This window comes from Odocoileus virginianus, chromosome 10 (assembly GCF_023699985.2).
Source record: "Odocoileus virginianus isolate 20LAN1187 ecotype Illinois chromosome 10, Ovbor_1.2, whole genome shotgun sequence".
NCBI classification, from domain to species: domain Eukaryota; kingdom Metazoa; phylum Chordata; class Mammalia; order Artiodactyla; family Cervidae; genus Odocoileus; species Odocoileus virginianus.
In genome coordinates this window covers 7,134,049-7,157,038 of record NC_069683.1, presented here as the reverse complement: position 1 = coordinate 7,157,038, position 22,990 = coordinate 7,134,049, and the positions used below count along the sequence as shown (strand labels likewise).

At 36.0% G+C, this 22,990-nt stretch overlaps 2 protein-coding genes across 5 annotated transcripts in view; one reads left to right on the top strand and one right to left on the bottom strand.

Moving 5' to 3' along the window:
- The window catches only part of ANO3 (anoctamin 3), a 426,465-nt gene that overhangs the window by 61,747 nt on the left and 341,728 nt on the right, over positions 1-22,990 (bottom strand). For all 3 annotated transcript variants that reach the window (XM_070472963.1, XM_070472964.1, XM_070472965.1), the window contains one exon: positions 17,995-18,055. In XM_070472963.1, coding sequence (XP_070329064.1) covers positions 17,995-18,055 — 61 coding nt within the window. The remainder of the gene's footprint in view (positions 1-17,994; positions 18,056-22,990) is intronic.
- Positions 5,646-17,259, top strand: MUC15 (mucin 15, cell surface associated). Of its 2 annotated transcripts, XM_070472966.1 has the most exons (5): positions 5,646-5,892; positions 10,249-10,304; positions 11,487-12,205; positions 14,207-14,356; positions 16,625-17,259. In XM_070472966.1, the coding sequence occupies exons 1-5, from the start codon at positions 5,671-5,673 to the stop codon at positions 16,783-16,785; spliced, it is 1,308 nt and encodes a 435-aa protein (XP_070329067.1). In that variant the 5' UTR covers positions 5,646-5,670; the 3' UTR covers positions 16,786-17,259. The 2 variants fall into 2 exon arrangements, with proteins under 2 accessions (XP_070329067.1, XP_020737514.2); XM_020881855.2 differs by lacking the exon at positions 10,249-10,304 and having other exon boundaries at positions 5,804-5,892.

Sequence of the window (22,990 nt, the reverse complement as noted above, 5' to 3'; positions counted from 1 at the left end):
GATTCTATAATGAAATTAGGACTCTAAAAGATGCAAACTTGTATAATAGAATCCTCCATCATGTGGGAATGAATCAGTTGTGCAGTACTTCCACACAGTGGAATATCATGTACTTGTTAAAGAGAGCAATATCATTTCCCAGCAGACTGCTACTGCTCAGTTGGAAAGAAAAGTTGTTTTAGGTGCTAGTAGTAAGAGGCTTGGATTCCCTTCTGAACTCTTTCATCAGCAGGAGTCCAGTGGGAGCACAGAATTCTCCATCCTGGCAAGATGTTCCTTCACCTCCTTGCTCAACTGAGACAAGTAAGGGACACTTAGGGGGCACTCCCGAAACTTCACTTTCTATGTGACATTTTCAGGTGATGGCTACTTGTCCCCCATACCGACAGGTGCCAAAGATGAGCATTGAATTTCTTGCTCCTCAGAGCTGCTTCAAGACTAGTTGTTTTTCTCCCTCCTCCTTAAAGATTCACAGATTTGAGTCTCATATTATCAATTCATACTTTCTACCATCTTTCTCTGTGGAAGTCATTTACTACTCCCTTGGGATACTTCCCCAAGTTTTCTAAAAAAAACTTTTTAAGTAAGCTAAGTGTAACTCTTATCAACGTGACTTCCAAAATAAATTTTTGAAAGTACAACGTCCACCGATAATATTTCTAGTATCTTGGCTTCTCAGTTCTTTGCTTTCTCTACTCTATCTTATGCCTGCCCTCCCAAGGTGTACTTTTGATTAGTCACTCCAAACCCTCCATAATCTCCCAATTATCACCTCCACCCTTGTAGCTTACTTCCTATAAACTTCACTTCCAACAATCCCTTCACCCAGACTTTTTTGATCCATTAACTTTTCACCCAGATTTTCAATCCATTCTCCCCATCACATTTTTGCTGTCATTTCCTCCCCTTGTGCCCTCAATTTCTTCTCTCTGCATCCTCTTGATCAATCATTATACTCACTCACAAATGCCCTCAACTTTTTAGCTCTTCTTTCAGTCTGTCACATAAAACCCATAGTTTAAACGTAACACTAATTAAAAACAACATTCCATCTACTATCAATCTGTTCCCAAGCACATTCCATTGCTCGAGCAAAAATACAGTTTGACTGGATGACTTGTTTTATTTTAAATCAATGCTTTGAGTAAACCCTCAGGGCTTCCATACTCTCATACTTTCTCTTCTCTATTTTAACATCCAGCAGCTACACATCTATCATCACTCAACAGTTTACTGTCTATCTCATCTTTCAAAGTTAAATATTCAGAATAAATTATTCATCAAAACCCTATCTATCTATGGTTCCACACTTGTGCCAATAACCTCCATATTCTCACCTGTTACAATACAAATTTTACGCATCCCTAGCTAAAATCAACTCTTCTTGTGAACTACCTCCCATCTCTTATCACCTGCTAAAGGGAACTGCTCAAGGACCTATGTGTACAAATATACAAAGATGTCCAAAGAATATCTTTAAGTGAAAAAAAAGATTATTTCAGATCTGATGAGCTAATAATTGGAAGACTATTCTAGGTAGAAGAAAAATGAACTTGCAGTTATTTTATGCTTAGTGTACTAACTTTTTAATTTATTGTTAAAAAATATTTATTTATTTGTTCACTCTCATTCATTTGCTCATTCCTTTATACATTAATTGAGAATTAATTATAATTAAGACTGAAGCTTCCATTTTTACCATCTTTAAAATTATTATAGTTATCATTGATAAGCTCCTATTTAGTGTCAAGCAATACTTTAACTACTTTATCTCATTGATTCCCCATTGTCACCTAGGAGGTAGATATCCCATTCAGTATTTTTACAAATGAGAAAGTAGTCTTCAAATATGATAGTGATCAGGCTACAGAACCAGTAAGTAGCAGGACCAGGATTCAACAGAGAACACAGCCAGAGAAGGAGCCCCAGAGTTCTCACACTGAACAAAGATTCGGGAGGGCCACCTCATGCTAACAGATCTACTCGAGTGACATAGAGAGTACTGTGTGAGGACACTGGCGATGGTAACACTCTGAAACAGGTAATGTTTACTTCTGAAATGTTTCCATCACATTCTGGCAAAAGCTCTGAAACCCTCTCTGGCTTTTTTTCCCTTTAATGGAACTAGAAGAGATTAAAACTGTTACTGTGTCAGGCCCTAATTATTATAGAAAAATGCCTAATAAAATATTCTGAATCCTTAGAAATTAGTGAAAAAGTAATGCATTAAATCAGTGGTCTTCAAAATTTTTGTAACCTCAAATAAGTTTATAGAACTATGTATCATATTATATACGTTTATGACATATAAAATTTATTTTCATCACATATGTTAATTGTGGCAAAGGTTGCAATTTACAGTGCATTATAAAAACTGACATTTTAAAATACAACTTTTATGTTGGTCTTTTATATCTAACTCATATCCCTTTAAATATATATACTTTCAGAAAGCTCTTATCTACTGAAACATCTTAATGGTTCCATTTTATCTTTAAATCCATTTCTATTCCATTTCTCCCTCAGAATATTATCCTTTATATTTAAGCCTGGAAACATTTATTGATTACCTTGTCACACTTCTTTGAAACGAAAAAAATAGACAGAAATTAAAATAATTAAAACAATTTTAAACATCAGAATGGATATAAGGCTCTTTAAAACACCTGGATTATCACTTCAATTAATAAAACAAAAGAATTCATTCCAAAATTTAATAAATATTAAGCTTAAAATAAATATTTTATTGTAAATGCTTCTCTTAAGTTGTTAAGTCAATGGTCTTTTTGCTTTTCAATTGGTCCAGGTATCCATGGACACCTACTACTTCTTTTATAATCAGATAGGTTTCAGCATCAACTTTATTTTAAGTTTTTGTTTTTATAAGGATGTTTATTGAGAAAACATGTTCCTTTAAATATGTAGGTAGGAATACAACAGGTTTTGTTATGGTTATGTAATTCACTTCTTTGAACTATACCTGAATTAAAGTTTGTATCTGACATGTCCCATTTATAACCTTCATCAGACCTCCATTTATGCATGTATGTATGCTATATATATATGCTATTTCAAAATTTCTACTTAACAAAAGGCATTGTCCTTAGCACCAAAATAGAGTGTTTAACCTTTCCAAGAAGTTATAGTTAAATGAAGATCATACTATAACACCATATGACTTAGGAAAAAAAAAAAAAACCTTGTATGCTAAACAAGTGTTAGTACTCACGAGAATGATCCCTCTACTTCTCTCCTAACAGAATACTAAAACAGCTGTTAACATCCTAAAGAAATTTTCCAGTCGCCAATTTCCATTGTACTTGTAAAGAAAATCATTGACATATCCTCAGATGATACAATTATAATGTTACCTTATTTTCACTCAAAATTTTTTTTATTGCTTAAAAAATCTATGGTCCTCTGGGGAGACAAAACATAAATTCAACGTAGACCCTGTTTTAAGCTCATAACCTGCTAAAAATGAATTTGACCTATGGAAACAAATTCCTTATGTGTGATATAAGTATCACATATGTGATGCAATAGGGTTTGTAAAATAAGATACCATCCTGAATCTAGAACAATATTTTGGTTTTACCTGAGACATGGTCCCAGGCTACAATCTGGTTCTGTTTTCAGATCCATCAGTGACAATAATGTGACTTCATGTTCTGGAAACTCCACTGGTGAGTGGTTCCACCATTTCAGACAAAGAGGCAGTAGTTCTTCTTCCATTATGTATTGTGAGGTTTAATTAATGGGTGTAAAGCAATTGGAGAGTGCTAGATGAAAGCCTCCATAGAAGGTAAGTAAGTACAACACAAATTATGTAAGCATTGCATAGTATGTCATCTCAGCTGGTTTGGCTGATGAAATCGTTGGGTAATTGTCCCTTATTGTTGAGTTCTTCTGGTCCAAAATGGGATAGGTCTTACCTAGAATGTGGTATCATGCACAGGTACACCTGAAAATGTATCTCAGCAAGACTTGTTTGTTTGGCAAGAAATTACTTTTTAACTCCAACTCAGGTGCTTCCATAAAGGTGTCTGATCACAACTACGTGAGCTAAGTAATAACTGAGGCATTAAATTTATGCATAGTTTTCATTTTATAACTTTGCTTCCAGATGTGCTCATGACAGGGAAGGTAAACAAGGTTTATCTCTAGGGTCAGGTCTACTCAATTGGTTAAGGTTGTCAGGAGGGCAGTAGTGAAACGGATTCTGAGGCCACAGCTAGTGTCTTCAGAAAAGATGATCACTGGAGATTAACTTTGACGCTGTGGCAGTGAAAGCAGGCTTGTAGCAGAAGTACCGTGTAATTTCCTTGCCTGGTATAGGCCATGATTACTATGCTAAGTAGAACGTGGTAATGTATTCATGCACATATCTAGGAAAACCCCTAAGGATATGTACGGTACACCCAATCCTGCCAAGTCATGTCCAGTTCTCTAAGCACAGATATAAAAATATTTATTCAGTTGAATTTTTTTTCTTAGTAACTAGGTAATCTGAAAATAACCAATTGAATTTGATTAAGCCATTTCTCAGTAACTAGTTATTTGATTAAACTGAACTTGCTTTTCTTCCTAAAAGTGCAGATATAGCTTAAATATCTTTTGAGTGAATATATTTTAGGGTTTGGCTTAATTTCTAATCAAACTCTGAAGGACTTTGGGCTTCAGAAAATTTGAAACTACAGAATTACCTTGTTCTTTCTTGAAGCCAATTAACAGGGCAGATTCTTTGCATTCAATTTAAAGCCCCTGAGCCTTAGCTAAAGTTTCATTTTCTCTCTCAGTAGCTGGAAACCTATCTCCTTGTGCAACAGGAACTAAGCATGGACCTCAGGCTTACTGAACTGAGCAGACCCTGGCGCCGGTCCCCAAACACTGATGCGCAGAATCTCTCAGAAAGTGCAGTTTCACTCTTCTCCCTTTCATAAGCCGTGAAAGGAAGTATGCCAGGTTGTTATTCAACTCTAGTATTTAACCAAGCATTACTTAGGCTCTTCTGAAACTCTCTGCCTTCTAAATTGAGAGGAAAAGCAAAGAGAACACAGGATGGAAACTAATTGAGCAGGCTGCCAGGATTACTCGGGATCACATGGCCGTTTCAGTCAGGCCCCAGTTACCACCTCCCCCAGACTTCTGACAGTCAGCAAGAAACCCCACCTCAGTCCTGGTGCTGATTTCTAACTTAATATATTACAGCTTTCTCAAGGGTCTGATGCACAGTAACCCACTGTCTCAAGTGTGACTTTCTACAGATTCAGTTTCAGTACACGGCAGACAACACTTTCTCCATTCAGGTTGTGAGTACACAAATCGGGCATCCCCACAATGGGAAAGAAAGATTTGTTTATGTGTTTGGAGAACAGCAAGCGGCCGGCACAGGTCGCTTGAGCAACAGGTGCAGGGCTGACTGACTGTGGTTTCCTCACCTGCAAAGGGGGAACCCCGCATGTGTCAGAAATCCCTGATGCAGCAGTGACCAGGACCAAACTCCCTGTCCCGCTTTTTTTCATTGAGGGCAAAAAATGTACGTCCTTTGCTTTCCAACACCCAAAAGAGAACTAGCCTGTCCGAAGTCAAAGCAACCAACCTATGAAAGCTGGAGGGTTGGGCTTTCTTTTTCTCTCTTTTTTTTTTTAAAGGCCTGAATGAGCTGTCATGCTGACAGCTGAGAAGCAGGTCAGTCAGGTTCTTGGGTGCTCTATTACACAAGCAAGATACAGCCAGCCCTACCTAACTTCGTTTCTCTGGCACCCTCCTGCTTACTGGGACATCTGTACACTTAACCCATCTGCTTTCTCTAATGCATGGCAGACTCACTACGGTCAGGACGGCTGTGATACTTCAGTTCCTGTTTGTGAACACCTCCTAGACCTGAAGGTAAGTGCATGCTGGATTATATCAGATCTTTGGTCTCATCTCTCTCTTTCTCTTATTTACCAAAGAGAATCAAAGCCAGTTGAACTTTTGGCAGAACACTCTGGCAAGTACCTACAGAGACCCTTTGTGAAGACAGGTAGCTGTTTCATCAAGTAATTACCTTCCAAATGAGCATTCATGCTAAGTGAGTTAACTTTAAGAATTATTGCCAAATTCTCTAGATGATGAAACCAGCTGAAGAGTTAAAGAAAAAACTTGCTTCAAATGTACATGATTGCAAGGACAAATTTCCTTAAGTCAGATCTTAGTAAAAAGTTTCTAAATGTTTAAAGCAGAAGTGGCTGCGAGAATATAAACTGAGTATTTAGATTTAAATTATGCATTTGGCTCAATGGTTTTTGCTGAAGTATTAGAACACAACAGCTTTTTGAAAACAATCTACTAATGCAAGGAATTATTAAGCTTTATATCTTACCAAAGATCTTCTTAATCAAAAATTGGCAAAATGATGTATATATATTTTACTTAACATGGTATGCGTACATGTAGAGCATTCAGTGGAAATCTAAAAGGCTAAACCTGCTGCTGCAAAAGACCTCCCATGGATCAAAGACAGGCATTAAGTTTCTTATAATTATTTTCAGTTTGTGGCTGTGTAAGGATTCTTTTATTAAAGAGAGGCCGATATACTGCTTACCACTGTCTTCTAACCAATCCATAGACAGTGTTTCTACAAACAGTGAAACAATAGAAGGCTGAAAACCCGGGAATTTGGGTCCAGAATATTTCTTTTGGAGACACAATCTTTCTAAACTTAACACTCTTCCACCTAATTATTTCAGTGTTGAAGTTTATGACTGAAAATGCCCGAGTTAGCAGGGAGTATGACATTCTATATATTTTTCTGGGCTTATGCATTCCTCCATCTTATAATTAGAATGATGTTCTCAAACTCTTGAAATGTATTATTTCCTGAAGGAAAGTCATGTTTTCCTGTTTGTTTCTTTCTTTTAAAATCAAATAAAGTGAATGATATGGGTTCTAAATAGAATCCCACCTTCTGGCTAGTTAAGTCTTCTCTCCCTTAAAACCCTCTCATAAAAGAGGCATCTCTAGAAGCATAATTCCTTATGTCTTCATTTACTGTGGCTTTTTCACTGAGGGACAGCAAAATACAATGCAAGACTGGAAAGGCCACTCAGAGTAAAATGTGAGTTCTGCCTGGGATACCAGCGACATGTCAGGCTGTTTCTCATGACTAAGACAAGCAAAACTCATCTGTCTTAACTGGTAGCCTGAGATCTACAGCAAGAATGATCTCAAACAACTGACAGAGAAGGAGTACAGAATACACTCTTTGTTTCACTACAGAAACGTGCTTTTATACATCTTCTCAGTGCAGCTTAAAGTGATGGTTTTCTTTAAAACTTCTGATTTTGGTTTAGTTTACAATAACTAGCATTACTCTTCCCTTGCATGGCTTGACTACTTGACACAAACCAGGGTGCCTCCTTGTTTTTAAAGCTCAGTGCAAAATAGGAATGACTCAGTTACAACAGGAGGGCTGGGCAGAATAATAACTTTGCAAAATTAAGGGGCAACAATTTTATGAACAGTGAATGTGGATTTGCTTCCCTTAATGGCCACAAGTTTTCTTTTTTTCTTCCCTTATCACCACCTCCTGAAACCCTCTATACAAAAGCAGTAATGTGAAACCACTTTTTAGTGCCAACACCAAAGACAAGAGAAAATAGCGTTCATTTTCTTTGGATAGAGGAATTATTAAAAAAAAAAAAGTGAAACTCACACTATCCAAAAGTATATTTTAAAAGTTATTAACACTTAGAAACAATACAAACATTTCAATATATTCAGAAAGATTTAGAATCTTTGTTTAATGTATCACAAATTGGATGGAAATCCTCCTCTCTCTCTCTGTCTCTATTCCCTTTATAATAATTCTAATCTTGGAAGTTTTTCAGGTTCATAATGAGTTGATCTCTGTTTCTAGGCTACATCCTGAAAATTCCTCTGAGGAATTTCTACCTCAGGGCAAGATGGGGCAAAGAACAGGAGAAATGATGCTATCTGGTTCTCCAGTTTTATGTTTTTTCTCTCTCTCTCCAAATTCACTTCTCTTGTCCCCACATTCTCTCCGCCTCCACTGTGCACCTGGCTGACTGATGAACTTGCAACACAGGCGCACGCAGTCCATTGCCTACCATAACTTTACACAGCAAAGATTCAACAGAGTTTAAATATATTAACTAGAGAAGGAAGGAGGCTGAAAGAAATTGTAGAGAACATAGATTTCTTTTATTGTCCTCTGGAGTTTCAATACCACTAACATTAATCTTCCCTGTTTGTAATAGGCATTGTTCCATTCAGAATGGGGTCTGTGCTCAGCCATGTCTGACTCTTTGCGACCTCGTGGGTTATAGACCACTTTCCTCTTTCCATGGAATTTTTCAGGAGAGAATATTGGAGTAGGTTGCCGTTTCCTACTCCAGGGAAAAATGGGGTCACACTTAACCAAAATTGCTTAGTCCTTGCCCCAGCAAAAATCCAGTGCCAGTGTTCTGAAAAGCTGATGGCTTCAATTCCTGGCTGCTTCTGTCCCTTTAAGGTGCATGGACCTGAGTAGGAGGTGCAACCTGGTTCTCTCAGAAGCCAGAGGGCAGAAGCAAAGTTGTCCCCAGTTACTATTCTGGGACAACAGAACAAATCAATACTCACAAAAGCCTTACCCACGAGTGTATTAATTTTTGAATAAATTGCAAATAGCATTCACACTGTACTGTCTTATCCCACTCTTTATTTTTTCCTGTTTCCCTGGAAATAAATTATAGGCATAACAGACTGCTTGGCTCATTAGGGGTGTTGATACCTTAGGTTTTCAAGTTATAATCAAAAGCTGTGTAAAAGGTAGAGCGATCCCCTTGGTGGTTCCATGTTACAGGCAAAGTGAAACAGGAACAACAAAACTCACTTTGTTGACTCTTGATATGTGGATTCTCATTACGGGAAGGGAGTAAAAGCACTTTGCAACAACCCTTATGTGACATTATGAGAAAATTAGATGAATGGCCATGGTCTGTTTTTTGGTCCCTTCTGGTGACCACTTCTTTGGGAAGACAAAATAATCAGATAGCCTAGGTTTAGGGAAGGCAAATCAAACTGTCTAACCAGACAGGTGACCAAATACAATGCAAAATAAATCAGATCCGTGGCAGGAGTCAGTGAAAGAGGCTGTAAAGTTTACTGTGAACTTGACAGAGTTCACAGGAAAGAGATGTTCCTGAAAAGGTCCATTTGAGTATTTTTAAACTAAATTGAATTGCATTTTAAATGTGCTAGGTGAAGCAATATTTTAATTAAATGTTGGTGAACTTCAGGTCCTGGGGATAATCATTCTTATTTTGTTAATCTGTAAATTACAAGGTAAAAGTGTTTATTTAGAAACCATGGAGATCACTGTTGGGAATTTCTTAAATTAAGATAAAGGTGTACTTTAGTATGTTTAAGACGCACTTAAGGAAGAAAGTGGCTCAGACAGTAAAGAATCTGCCTGCAATGCGGGAGACCTCGGTTCAATCCCTCGGTTGGGAAGACCCCTGGAAGAGGGCAGGGCAACCACTCCAGTATTCTTGCCTGGAGAATTCCGTGGACAGAGGAGCCTGGCAGGCTACAGTCCATGGGGTTGTAAAGAGCTGAACATGACTGAGTGACTCAGCACAGAGTTAGGTAGAAGCCACTACTTTACCAGTGATTAAAAATGTGAGGTTAACAACATCTCTGGTTAAAATAAAATTTGGATTATTTTATTATTCTTTATTATAATCTGTGCTAAGAAAACACTTGTAGGAAAAGTTCTAAAAACCAGTTGATACCCAATCTATATTCCTTTGTAGCTTCTATTATATTAGGTGAGTGGTTACAAGATTTTGATGCCAAGGTCTGAATCCTAACCCTATCTCTCAACTACTAGCTATGTGTTTTGAGTACATTATTTACAATTTTTATTCCCTTTTAACTGTCTGTAAAATAGGATTAATAACCTCTTCCTTATTGTTTGATTGTTTTTGTTAAGAATTAAATGAGAAAACATGCAAACCATCTCATGTAATAATTGCATACTAATAATATGTTTTCCAATTATGTTAAAAATTTTGATGATCTAAATGAATTTTCTTGATTATCACAGAAAGTGAAATATAAATAAACAAAATAATCACAAATACAAATATAGTCTAACTTTTAAGAATTTTTTTCAATTAGAAATACTTAAAATTTTAACACCTAATTGGGTTGGAATCAGCAAACTTGACTCTCAGGGCTGCTTTTTTCATTTACTAGCTTTCATTACTGGACACTCTGACCCTCAGTTTCTTCATCTGCAAAATAAGGATAAGGTGAGCTACTCTTTTTGTCTCAAGGGATCATTGTGAGGATCTAATGAGTTGCTATTACAAATTGTAAGACACTTATGGAAATAATGTTATATTTTAATAATAATAAATGGAAATTAACTAACTGCTTACTTTAGACCAGATATGGTTTAAAATACTCCTACTTAAATCATTTCATTTAGTCTGCAGAACACTATGAAGGTAGTATGATTATTATGATTTGATAAAACAACTGCTTCATATGATGATTCTTTTTCATATGTTTTTCATATAGAAGCCAGATTTGCAATATAAATGTAAATTCAAAACCTCTCCCCATATCCTCCTATCTATGAATTGCGGTGCTTCCACATTTAAGAGGCAATGTGAAGTGCCTGGATTGGAGGTCAGAGCCATGGTTTCCAACTCCAACACTGCCATGATCTAGTTAGGTACCTTTTTCCACACATACTCCCAATCAGATTCTTCACTTATACAATAAAAGAATACAATGAGAGAATCTCCAATTCTAAGAGTTTTTCTGACTTTCTGTAACTTGGCATTAATTGGAAAAGGGGCAACATGAAGTAAACATAATGTAAAAAAAGGGATGTTAACCTCAAATTCAAGTAACTCAAATTAGGAACTAATAAAATGCTTTCAAGTGGAGTTCCTGACTGACTCACTTTAAAGTGGTATGTTTAGTGTATAATCGACAACATAATTTTTATAATAAACACTCCAAATTACATCTTTATAAAAAAAGTTTCCTTAAATAGGTTAAAGAAATCAGCAAACTCTATATGCCCTATATTTACAGTATTAAAAAAAATTACTTAGCAATCCATATACACTCTGTGTGTGTGTGTGTGTGTGTGTGTGTGTGTACTTCAACTTGTCCCAAGCTAAGTGATCTTTGAAATAATAAAATGGCAATGTCTAGCTTGAAAAAGTTTCTGCATGGCATTTCCCTAGAGGAAGAAAGAAAGAAATATTATATAGAAAACAGAACTCAGTCAAACAGAACTTAGTGACTCTTGTTTTAATAAAATCCAAAGAAAATAAACTTTTGGAATAAAGGGTATGATATTATCATCTCAGTAGTATGTCTCTATATTTTTTAAAATCATTTTAGAAATGTAGATCCATTAAAGAAAAATCTCAATACTTCGTTCAATAAATCAAATTGTTATTATTTTCTTTCAGATTCTCCATATTAACACTAATACCAAAGAAGATTACAATGTTGACTTCAGCCAAAATTCTGTTGATTTCAATTTTGTCTAGTTTACTACTGTTTGGAAGCCATGGGGAAGAAGGTCAAAAAACAAACACAACAGAAAGCAGTGCAGAAGACTTAAAAACAAGGGGAAATCAATCTGTTCCTTTAGAAAGTAAAGCAAATTTAACCTCAGATAAAGAAAATAGAGAAACCTCCAATCCCAAGGCAAGTAATTTCTCTTTTGAGGATCCATCAAATAAAACACATGAAGCAAGTTTCTACAGTAATCTGTCAACAGACAACTCTTCCAGGAGTCCGGGACTCTTGCCTACACCTTCCCCAAGATCTCCCTCAATCCACAGCTTTGTTTCCAAACTGCCTTGGAACTCATCCATAGCAGATAACAGTCTTCTGCCAGTTTCAGCCCCTCCCAATACTACAGTTACTGTATCTTCAGAAAACTTTACCCAGTCTTCCATCAATGATACCATGAAAGCTCCTGACAACAGTTCCATTACAGTTAGCAACCTCCCTTCAGGACCAAACACCATATATGTGACCCCCATGGTAACAGATGGATGGTCTACCACAACCAGAGAGAGCGTGGAGGGCTTTACCGTCTATCAAGAAACAACTTTACATCCCACCCTGAAATTCACCAATCATTCAAAAATCTTTCCAAATACATCAGACCCCCAAGAAGGTAAATATAAATGGATTTAATTTTCCTTTTGTGTGAAATTGAATATCCAAATAAGTTATTACACCTAAGGAACGCACCGCTCTAGAAGAAAAAGGAGGCTGCAATAGTGCAAGTGGTTCTCATTTTGCAATAGCAGCCATGATATTCATAGTGAATAGTCAAGGGATTTTTGGACTTAAGTCAATAGACACTAGTCATCACTGTATGGAAGTGTGATGAAACAGTGGGTTAAAATAAGAAATAGGTTAAGTTGAAAAGAAACTGAAACTGATGTAATGGTACAGTTTTAAGATACTGTAACAATTTTACTGCATCTCAGAAAGACTATATGAAATTTCTGAGGCATTTAGGAATACAATGCAACTGAAGTTTAAAAATATATGTATGTGGGTTTTGGAAAGAGAATGAGATGAATAAATTTGGAAATTATCTGAAACCATACAGCATTCACAGGAGACTAGAACACTGATATTTTAAAAATGTAAATTCAATAGGGTACCCTTCTTAATTTTTAGTTTGGTACCTACTGAACACCATAAAAATAAAATTTAGCTGTGAGTATTACAAGAAAATTGTGTTATGGGGACATTTCTGTTTCATTTGAGGATTAGTCAAGTTTTCAAACATAAAGCAGAAAAGCTTTCTAATATACAATGAAGATTCATTATATAACCATGGTTTTGTTTCCTGAATTAAAAAAAAAACTCTCTTTTTTCCCTCCATGAACTAATTGATTTCCATACAACCTATCTACGGATGTTAGTGATATAAATAACAAATTATACATACAAATTCCTATTTGAAAGCTATTGTTAGTGTACAAGAAAAGTTTTAAAATTTGAAATCCAAGATTAGTATAACACTGCAACCAATATATTATGTGTACACATATTTTCATAATTTTAAGACATCCTTCCATTCATACGTATAAAACTATGCTCTGTTTTGCCTTTCTAACACTATATATATATATATATATATATATATATATATATATATATATATATATATATATAGAGAGAGAGAGAGAGAGAGAGAATATTGAGTACTTAATCCTACCATTGTTCTTTAATAAAAAGAAAATTTAACTTTGCCTCACTTTCAGCTTAGTAAAAAAATTGTGCTGCTGTTGTCAAAGAATTTCAACATGTTTCTTGGTGTATAAATGGAGTCTGATATAGAATTAGAGACCCTATAAGAACCTTTGCCTACCTAATCAATAAGCTTCTTGAGAAATTATTTTTTAAAGCTGAAAATAAATTGCACTAAGCATGAATTCAGGGAGTATTATGTGATTTATTGATGACAGCTTTCAAATAAGGTGCTTGTTAAAGGGGATGATAGAATGAAATTCTGGATTCCTTGAAACTCAGACCTACACATTTGTTTGAAATGTACAAAGCACGGAAAACATCCAGTTTTGTTTGGTATATTTCCTGTATTTGAAAATATTCTATATCATAATATATTTATTTATCTCATAATGCCTTTTCATTTGGGTTGAATTCATTTCTATCGCCTACTTACTCCCATTTGCTTTTTGCTTCTGAATAGAAACAGACTCAAAGCCTATCTCATCATTAAAGTTCATCAGTGATTCAGAGTTGATTAAAAACAATACAGAATTCAACATAGAAGTTAGATCTTAATGCAGAATGCACATGGCATTTCAGTACTATTGGTGTTAATATGTAATGAGTTACAAAACTAAGGCTTAGGAATGTTTCAAAATAATTCAAATTTTGAAGTACAGTTTTATCAGGAAGTATATATTTCTGATATATCCCCAAAACTCAGTATTTTATAAAACACACACACACACACACACACACATACTATATATATATATATATATATATATATATATATATATATATATATATCATTACCTTAAAAAAAAAAGTGTTAAACTTTGCTTACACAAAGTCCACATGTATTTCTATTCTTTGAATAATTGTTTTCTACTTCTAATGTGTAAATTATGTTTTCTTTGTCCTCTAGAGAACAGAAACACAGGAGTAGTGTTTGGGGCCATTTTAGGTGCTATTCTGGGTGCTTCATTGCTTAGTCTTGTTGGCTACCTTTTATGTGGAAAAAGGAAAACAGATTCATTTTCCCATCGGCGACTTTATGACGACAGAAATGAACCAGGTAAAAACAACTTTCAGAACTTCACCTGTACACACTGGTTTTAATTAAGTGAAGATGCTAATGTTCACTGCATTATCTAGATGGGATTTAGAGAGTCACACGACAGAAACGGACTTAAGATTTATTCTGATCTACTCTCTTTTTCAAAGAACATAACCAAAATAACTATGGGCCTGTTAGTGAAGTTTTAAAACCATTTGGAACTGTTGCTCATCACATCACAATTGGTTTTAAGTAATAATCCCAGAACCTAAAACATAGCATTTTATCAATAGTGTCAGTTACTCAGTCGTGTCTGACTCTTTGCAATCTTATAGACTATATGTAGCCCACCCCACACTCCTCTGTCCAGGAGTGTGGCAAGAATACTGGAATAGGCTGCCATTTCCTCCTCCAGGGTATCTTCCCAACCCCCTGGAAGGATCGAATCCAGGTCTCCTGCATAGCAGACAGTTTCTTTACCATCTGAACCATCAGAGAAGCCAATGAAAAGACAACGGTATGATATTAAGAACAAAATTGCCAATTTGTAAGCAAAAAACTGTGGAGCCATTCTCCATCATTGTTGGATCTCTTAGTAGCAGGATTTTGAAAAATGATTTATTCTAATTGGATGCTCTTCCAAAGTTTACACATATACAACAAAGTTTACATATATACAATAGCTCTCTATTAATTATCTTGATGAGGTTCTAAAAAAGAATTTCTGAAGAGTTGTATATTTGGGTACATAAAGTCAGATATACCTTAATTCATAAATTTCCCAATCATGTGATGGAAAAAAAAGCACCACATCTATGAATGAGAAATGTGTCTGCTAAGAATAAAATACTGAGTTTGATCAGTATTAACTAGAACAGAAATGAAATCACTTCAAAAGCTTGACTCATCTCTTTTTAAAAAAATATTTCAGGACAAAAAAAAAATCTGAATTTTGGCTTACCCAGTAGACTCTTGCTACCATCAAAATATAATTAAATGCCCCTGTTGAGTCCTATTGATAAAATCTTGTTGAATTTTTATAAGTTTGGATCATTACTGATATATTGCTGATTTTCAAAAGCAAACCCATTAGTTGTAAATTTAACTGAACTCTGTTCATCTACATCCTGGCCTTTTCAAATCTGTTTATGGATTTCTAGCAATCCATAGAAAATAAAAAGTAGCACTTTTCCAAACTGAAGGACAGGATGTCAAGCTTTAGGGGCTTCCAAACTTTTTTTTTAACTTCATAATATTTTCTTTAAATGTTATCAGATGTAAAAGGTCAGTCTGTCAACTTTATACAATCCAAGGTGTTGTAATTGAGGCATAATGGAATAATTCAATCACAATAGTTTTACTTTTTCAAGGTAACTTTGTATCACCCCTTCCAAATCCCTAAGGCTCCTGGGAGCCCAGTTTGTAAACAGAAGGCTTAAGGACTAGGTAGGATCTGACACTACCTAGCTGAATAATTAGATGACTAATCTAGCTAGTAAATAGTCACTGTTTTAGTATTCAGAAGCCCAGAACATTCCAAGTTATTTATAAAAATAAATTCAAGATCATTAAGGAAATAATAATTAGTTGTTTGTGGAAAGAAAAAAAAACACTAATCATGTTATTAGTTAGAAAACCTTAAGTGTATGATAACCTGGATCTATCAGAAGCAAACAGAAGATTTTATAATTTTTTTTCATCTTCGTTGCTCACCCGTAAAGATATTAAGACACTTGCTAAAATAATGACACTGATTTTAAAAGTAAAGCTCTTCATTTTTTAAAAATCACTTTTACACCAGAAGTAAAAATTCTGAACATGTTGGGAATTCCCTGGTGGTTAGGACTCTATGCTTTCATTGCTGTGGGCCCAAGTTCTAGCTCTGGTCAGGAACTAGGATCCCACAAATGCACAGCATGACTAAATTAAAAAAAAAATTCTGAACTTGTTGACATGGTTCTGAATTCACAAGATTCAAAAGTCAATGAGACATGTTAATACTTCCTTATACCAAATATTGCTAGACTTCTGTTGTGATCTCTCCCACAGTTCCTTTATGTTTGGACCACCAGCAGTGAAATTTTGGAAGTTAAACTGTTCTTAGTTTTAGAAAGAAAAATGTGGCTTGATAAATAACTACTTATTTAAATTCAAAGCCAGTATCTGAAAATATCACATAAAAATGTAACTATTTGCTCATCCAGAACAATTCCTATGGTCTAGCAGATGCGGGAGTGTACATTCCAGACTGTCACTATAAAACAATTTTTTGTGTTGCTTTTTTAGTTCTGCGATTAGATAATGCACCGGAACCTTATGATGTGAGTTTTGGGAATTCTAGTTATTACAACCCAACTGCAAATGATTCATCTACTTCAGCAGGCGGAGAAAACGCACATGACGGCATTCCTATGGATGACATACCTCCACTTCGTACCTCAGTGTAAAACTTAGGGGGAAAGGGCTGCAGATGCAGTGTTCATCTACATTCTGGCTTTTTCAAATCCATCTTCCAAACACTGAAGCAAGACCACTGTCACATGGCCTGTGTCAAGGAGAACTGTAAAAGCATGAGGCTACTAGCAAAAACATAAACAGAGGATAAATCACCCAAAAGGTTTCCTTTCTTGCCAGTTTTGGCTATGCTGATTCATCCATTGAGAAATCTTTATTAGTATTTTGGCCTAGTTTTTTCTTAGTAGGAAATACATATGGAATCAGGTAAAACTAAAAGACTTCACCATGATTGCCCTGCCTGACTAATTAAAAAATCCTTCAATGACAATAGGAACCGCAAATTACATTTTTACTTTTTGGGTGAGGGGGTAGACAGAAATCAATGGATTAACTCTTCATCACTCCCTTTGTAGTCTTAATACATTTTCCTGAAGGAAAATTATAAGGATGATTTTTTTTTTTTAATTGGGGAAATTAAGGCAATGGGAGTGAAAAATTTGTATTCTAGTACATTTTATTTTTCTGTATCAGCAGGTACATAGTAAAGTCCTTGAGTTGCCAAGTTGATAACTTTGCATTCAACAAACCATCGTGGGAAAGTTGACCCTACCCAGGAAAGTAATCACTTCTTTTCAAATCATGGGAAATTCCAATCTGTAATTTACTTTAGGTCTCAATTAATTGGGTTCTTTAAAAACTCAATGAGAAACTTCCTGAAAAAGTCAGCCAATACATATACCTAAGCATAATTTTTACAGCTTTAAGATGTTAGATAGGAACAGGATTTATTTAGTATTAGACATTGTTGCTCAATCATATACGGAATAGATTCTGTATCTCTAAGTGCATAAAATGTAAGGTTAAAAAATAGATGACTAGACTCCTTAAGCAAAGAAAACATTTTCTGATCATCACTTTCAAAAGTATGCTTCAGTTTGTTTTTAATTACTGGTTGCTTTTGGTGGGAAAAATATGCTCGACAGTATAGGAAGGTTGAGGCTTTAGGGATTAGAAGATCAGATCAAGAGCTAAATTCCCAAAGAAGCGGTGGATGTGTGAAGAAGGCAAAGGGAAAAAGATTTTATTGTTGAATTGACACATGGTATGTGTGTTTGTGTGTGGGTGTGGGTGTGCAGAAACACAGCAACAGTTTCAGAAGACAAGCGCTAGGTAGTTAAGTAATGGAAGAACATACTTACCCCATATTGCCATAAAAATAGCAAAGAAGACTGTCCCTCCATTATCAAATAGATATGTCACCTTAATGGAAAACAAACAAAAATATTAGCAACATTTTTGGTTATAATAATCCAGTGATTACTTTTTTTACATTGAGGCACTGTTGATTTTTTTTCTCAATGGAATCACATTATTTTATCATTTGTAAATCTAAGATATGCAATGCTTCCATGGGTTCTGCAACTGCTTCCTGTGATTTTCTCACGGAGAAAGTTGGGGAATCAGCATTTTCCCCCTTACTTTCTCCTTTCCTTTTGGACTCTACCTTTATTTCTGCTTTGAAGTGGTTCCAGCACTCTGAGGAAGTATTTGTGGACCACAAATGGAAGCTACGCAATGAGCTTTAAGAAGTTAGCTTTCCAGCGAAAGCACATACAGCTGCACTTCCTGTTAGCAAAACTTCCAGGGCTAGGGAAGTTGCAGAATGCAGAATTCCATTAGTGATCCAGCATTTCCAAGAGAGAGGTATCAGAGTGCTAGCCCTGCTCTCTGATGTCTTTCAGAATGTGCCATGGGTCATTAAGAAATTTCATCAATATTGGATATATTTAGGATATAGTCCAAGTGATTTTAATCAGACATGACCTGAAGTTTTATAAAGAACAATGTACAGTTACACAATGTTATTGAATATACATTTCAGGGTTGTAAGAATGTTTGATTTTAATAAAGTATAAATTCAATTTGCATTTTTCTCTTTTCATTTGCATAATATCTTTACTATGGTTATAATTTAGTGAGGGAGATTAAACCAATACAGTCAAGGCATCATATGTTTGGCAGTCACTTAAATACCATAGAAATCATACAGAAAATAGGTGCATTATTCTCACAGGAGTAGAGGGCAATTAGGTAGGGGTTTAAAGAACATTATTCTAAGGACAGTGGGAGTAGAATGGTGCCTTCTTTGCATAGTCTACAGTCTAGAGGCTGCTCAATGGGGGTATTAAAATGACACTGATGTGCATTTTAATTGTAACTTCTGGAACACACTGCGAAACAATATGTAAAACAGAGAAAGCTGGGATATATTTTCCTATAATATCACATTATTGAAAATTTCATTATACAAAAGATAATGACAAGTATTACTTTTGACAGTTGGTAGATAGGTGCAAGATATTCTAGATGGTTCTAAACTTCTAAGACTGTTCATGTTAAGGCTTGGGCTTTTGAAAAATGCAATAAGAATAGTTTTTCACAACAATCATCAGTATATGTTATGTACAGTAGAGAAAAGGACCACAAAGAAATTCTCCCACAGAGCTCATAAAATTCCACCCAGTGGGGGAATTTAGCTTTTTTTTATGTCCAAAGATATCCCACAGAGACACTTGCGGCTGCCAAGCAGCTGAACAGCTGTCTGCTCTCCTTTATAAACAAGTTTAGTGCAGGAAACAGCCTCTTAAGAGTGTTAGAACAGAGGCTTCACACATGGAAACATAAAGGTGACCAAGAAATAATGGCTCCCCTTGCTCCAGAAACAGCCATGTTTTTAGAAAAGTGACATATAAGAAGCCATATTTAATAACAGTTGTGTTGCATAGAAATGATTTTTTGTGGAATATTTTCCTTAAAAAAGCTTTTCATTTTTTTCTTGTTACTTTTGTTTATAAATCTTTCAGGCATTTTTTAACTAAGTAAATTTAAATATCAACTTTTAGAAACACATTCATGAGATGTGGTAAGGTATACATGTCACACTGATGTAATGTGAGATTATAAACTTGTAGTGAGAGATAAAGCTAGAATGGAAGTTAGGGAAGTCTTCAGAGCTTGCCCTGAGGAGGCAGGTAAAAGTGTAAGGTCATCATGTTACATCCACTAAACTAATATGTGTGGTGTGTATTATGACAGGGAAGATTTTGGAGATAAGAAGAGCACTTAGAAGCCTGTGCTTATATAATAGCCTCCCATGACAAAGCTTTTTTAGGGTGCTAATATGGGCTTCCCTCGTGGTTCAGTGGTAAAGAACCCACCTGACAATGCAGGAGACTCGAGTTTGATCCCTGAGTCGGGACGATCCCCCTCCAGTATTCTTGCCTGGAAAATCCATGGACAGAGGAGCCTGGAGGGCTATGGTCCATGGGGTCTCAAAGAGTCAGACATGACTTACCAACTGAACAACAACAAGGGTCCTAATATAAGAGCTGCTAAATGAAAATGGAGGAGACAAAAAATGAAGAGTCAAGCACAGTGTGAATGGCTCAAGCTTAGAAAGTGAGCAATTGGCAGGAGAATAAAGGTGCGAGAGGCCTTCTGCCTAATAGGAAAGGAACACTTGCTCTATAAAAGAAAACTCCAGTTGAAATCTCAAGAAAAATCCCAAAGCAGCATAACAGAGCCAAAAAAAAAGCAAAAATGCTAAAAGTAAAAAATCTTGTCCAATCTACAAATGTATATTTGCAGTGAATTATTTCATTGGAAAAATAGTGTGCCTTTATGCATAGAGCACCTCTGGACAAGCATTTTATTTAACATTATGAATGGGAGTAGGCATAATTTAAGAAGACAGAAGCAAACTTCTTTAAGAAAACAAAGCTGTGTATTAGCACAAATTCTCCATTTTCTTTGACATGTGATTTCTCTTGGAGAGCTGAGTGTGGCTGAAAATCAATAAATGTGAGGATTGCTTATGGAAATAAATTTCTTATTAGGTTGGAAGCGTAAAGTCCATTTCTTCTCCTCTATTGTAGTTGATAGATAGCTCTCTCTAAAAGTGTTTCTTGGTGAGAAACGGACTATTTCCTGCCATATCAGTACATAAGGATGTCACAGTCTTCAACGATTCCAGCGCTCCAGGGCACTCAGAAAGAATACCTGCACCATCTGGCAGCCATTAGACTGCAGCCACTCCCTACAATAAGAACTGAAAATGTCAGGATGTGAAATATTGCAGAATACCAGCCCCAGATAGCTGGGATGCATAGGAAAGGAATGATTTCAGTGAGCCCAGACTCTAGCATCTTTCCATACATAGAAAATTGCTAAATTTCTTAACTTGAGGTATCTGGTTTTCTTTAATTCACAAAAATACTTTTGATGCTCGGACTGCCCTTTGTTGAAAACTTCTATATAACCTGACTCCTCTCTGCCTGCTTGGAGCAGTTCTCTTAGGGTTACTTGAGATGTCTCCTGGGCTTAAAGTCCTAAAAATTCCCACCAAATAAAATATAACTGTCAACTTTTAGGTTGTGACTATTTTTTAAGTCAACAATGGGTTCAGAATAACTTAAGGCTCTGTAAACTGCTATATATACCCCATTCAAGATTCTGTGAGCTAAGGAGAACAAGACTCTTCTTGAACAGATCCAACACTGCAGGCCAGGTGATTACAGGGAAGAGAGGCAGAGAGCTGGAATTCAGACTGAAGTTTAGCCTTCTCTCAGATCCTTAGTTCCTAATTCTTCAATAGAGCAAAATCTGTACACCTATCCATGCCCACTGGACCTGGGCACAGGCTACACCAAACACGGCAGCTTCATGTATTCACCCCCATCCCCAACTCAATACTTGTTTAGTACAATAACTTTATAAATGTGGGCCTACGAAAAAGAATCACCTGAGGAATTTGTTAACATGCAGATTTCTAAGCCTTGCCCTTGACCAGCTGATTCTGAATCTCAGAACATGGGGCCCAGGAATCTGTTTTTTAATGACAGACCAACCTAGACAGCATATTAAAAAGCAGAGATATTACTTTGCCAACAAATGTCCATCTAGTCAAGGCTATGGTTTTTCCAGTGGTCGTGTATGGATGTGAGAGTTGGACTATAAAGAAAGCTGAGCACCAAAGAATTGATGCTTTTGAACTGGGGTGTTGAGAAGACTCTTGAGAGTTCCTTGGACTGCAAGGAGATCCAACCAGTCCATCCTAAAGGAGATCAGACCTGGGTGTTTTGGAAGGACTGATGCTGAAGCTGAAACTCCAGTACTTTGGCCACCTCATGAGAAGAGCTGACTCATTTGAAAAAACCCTGATGCTTGAAAAGATTGAGGGCAGGAGGAGAAGGGGACAACAGAGGATGAGACAGTTGGATGGCATCATCGACTCAATGGACATGGGTTTGGGTGAACTCCAGGAGTTGGTGATGGACAGGGAGGCCTGGAATGCTGCAGCTCACGGGGTCGCAAAGAGTCAGACACGACTGAGCAACTGAACTGAACTGAGCTAGATGATTCTAAGTAGAGTCTTCTGAGGATTCTTCCATGAAATTTCTTAAGGAAGAAACGTGTATGCACACGTGTGTAAGTCACTTTAGTCATGCCTGACTCCTTGCAACCTTATGGACTATAGCCTGCCAGGCCCATTTGTCCATGGGGTTCTTCAGGCAAGAATACTGGAGTGGGTTGCTGAAAGAAGAAACATGATCTGTCCTGATTCTGTTCTAATCTCAGTATTAGTATACAATCTGAGGCTCAATACATTAGGGATTGAATAAATGTTTTCTGAACCAGTAAAAAAAAAAAATCACCAAATTTTAATAACTATTATAAACAAGGGTAACTTCAAATAAGAGTTGAGTCATTTTTAGAACTATATGAAAAAACAATGCAGGACTCTTGTAGCTAATGATTTCACCTTAAATGAGAAATCCTAACATAATGGGAACTGACACCTGTGGTCACCTGTGCTTTGAAGAATATGCAGATATCACTAGAATGACTTAATTGCAAATATTTCTTAATCCCCATACTTTTACATATAAAAAATGAAAATAATCACCAAAGAAAATGCTGATGTACTTAGATATAATTTTTATTATATAATGGGACCACATTTTTCCTGAAATACACCCTTGACATTATTAAGGGAATAATTACATGTACACATGTATTTATTTATTTATGCACAATAATTACATGTAAAATCTGGCAGATTTAATGTCCTGCTACTTTTCACAAGTGGTGATTGATTCCATAAGCAATTTACCAGTTCCTAGATGAGGTGGCTAG

What these genes read in the sequence shown, in the direction of transcription:
- MUC15 (XM_070472966.1), top strand. Translation starts at nt 5,671, where the DNA reads ATGCTGACAGCTGAGAAGCAGGTCAGTCAGGTTCTTGGGTGCTCTATT. An exon ending in AACACCTCCTAGACCTGAAG is followed by an intron (nt 5,893 to 10,248) that starts GTAAGTGCATGC and finishes TTCATTTACTAG; the next exon opens with CTTTCATTACTGGACACTCT. An exon ending in ATCTGCAAAATAAGGATAAG is followed by an intron (nt 10,305 to 11,486) that starts GTGAGCTACTCT and finishes ATTTTCTTTCAG; the next exon opens with ATTCTCCATATTAACACTAA.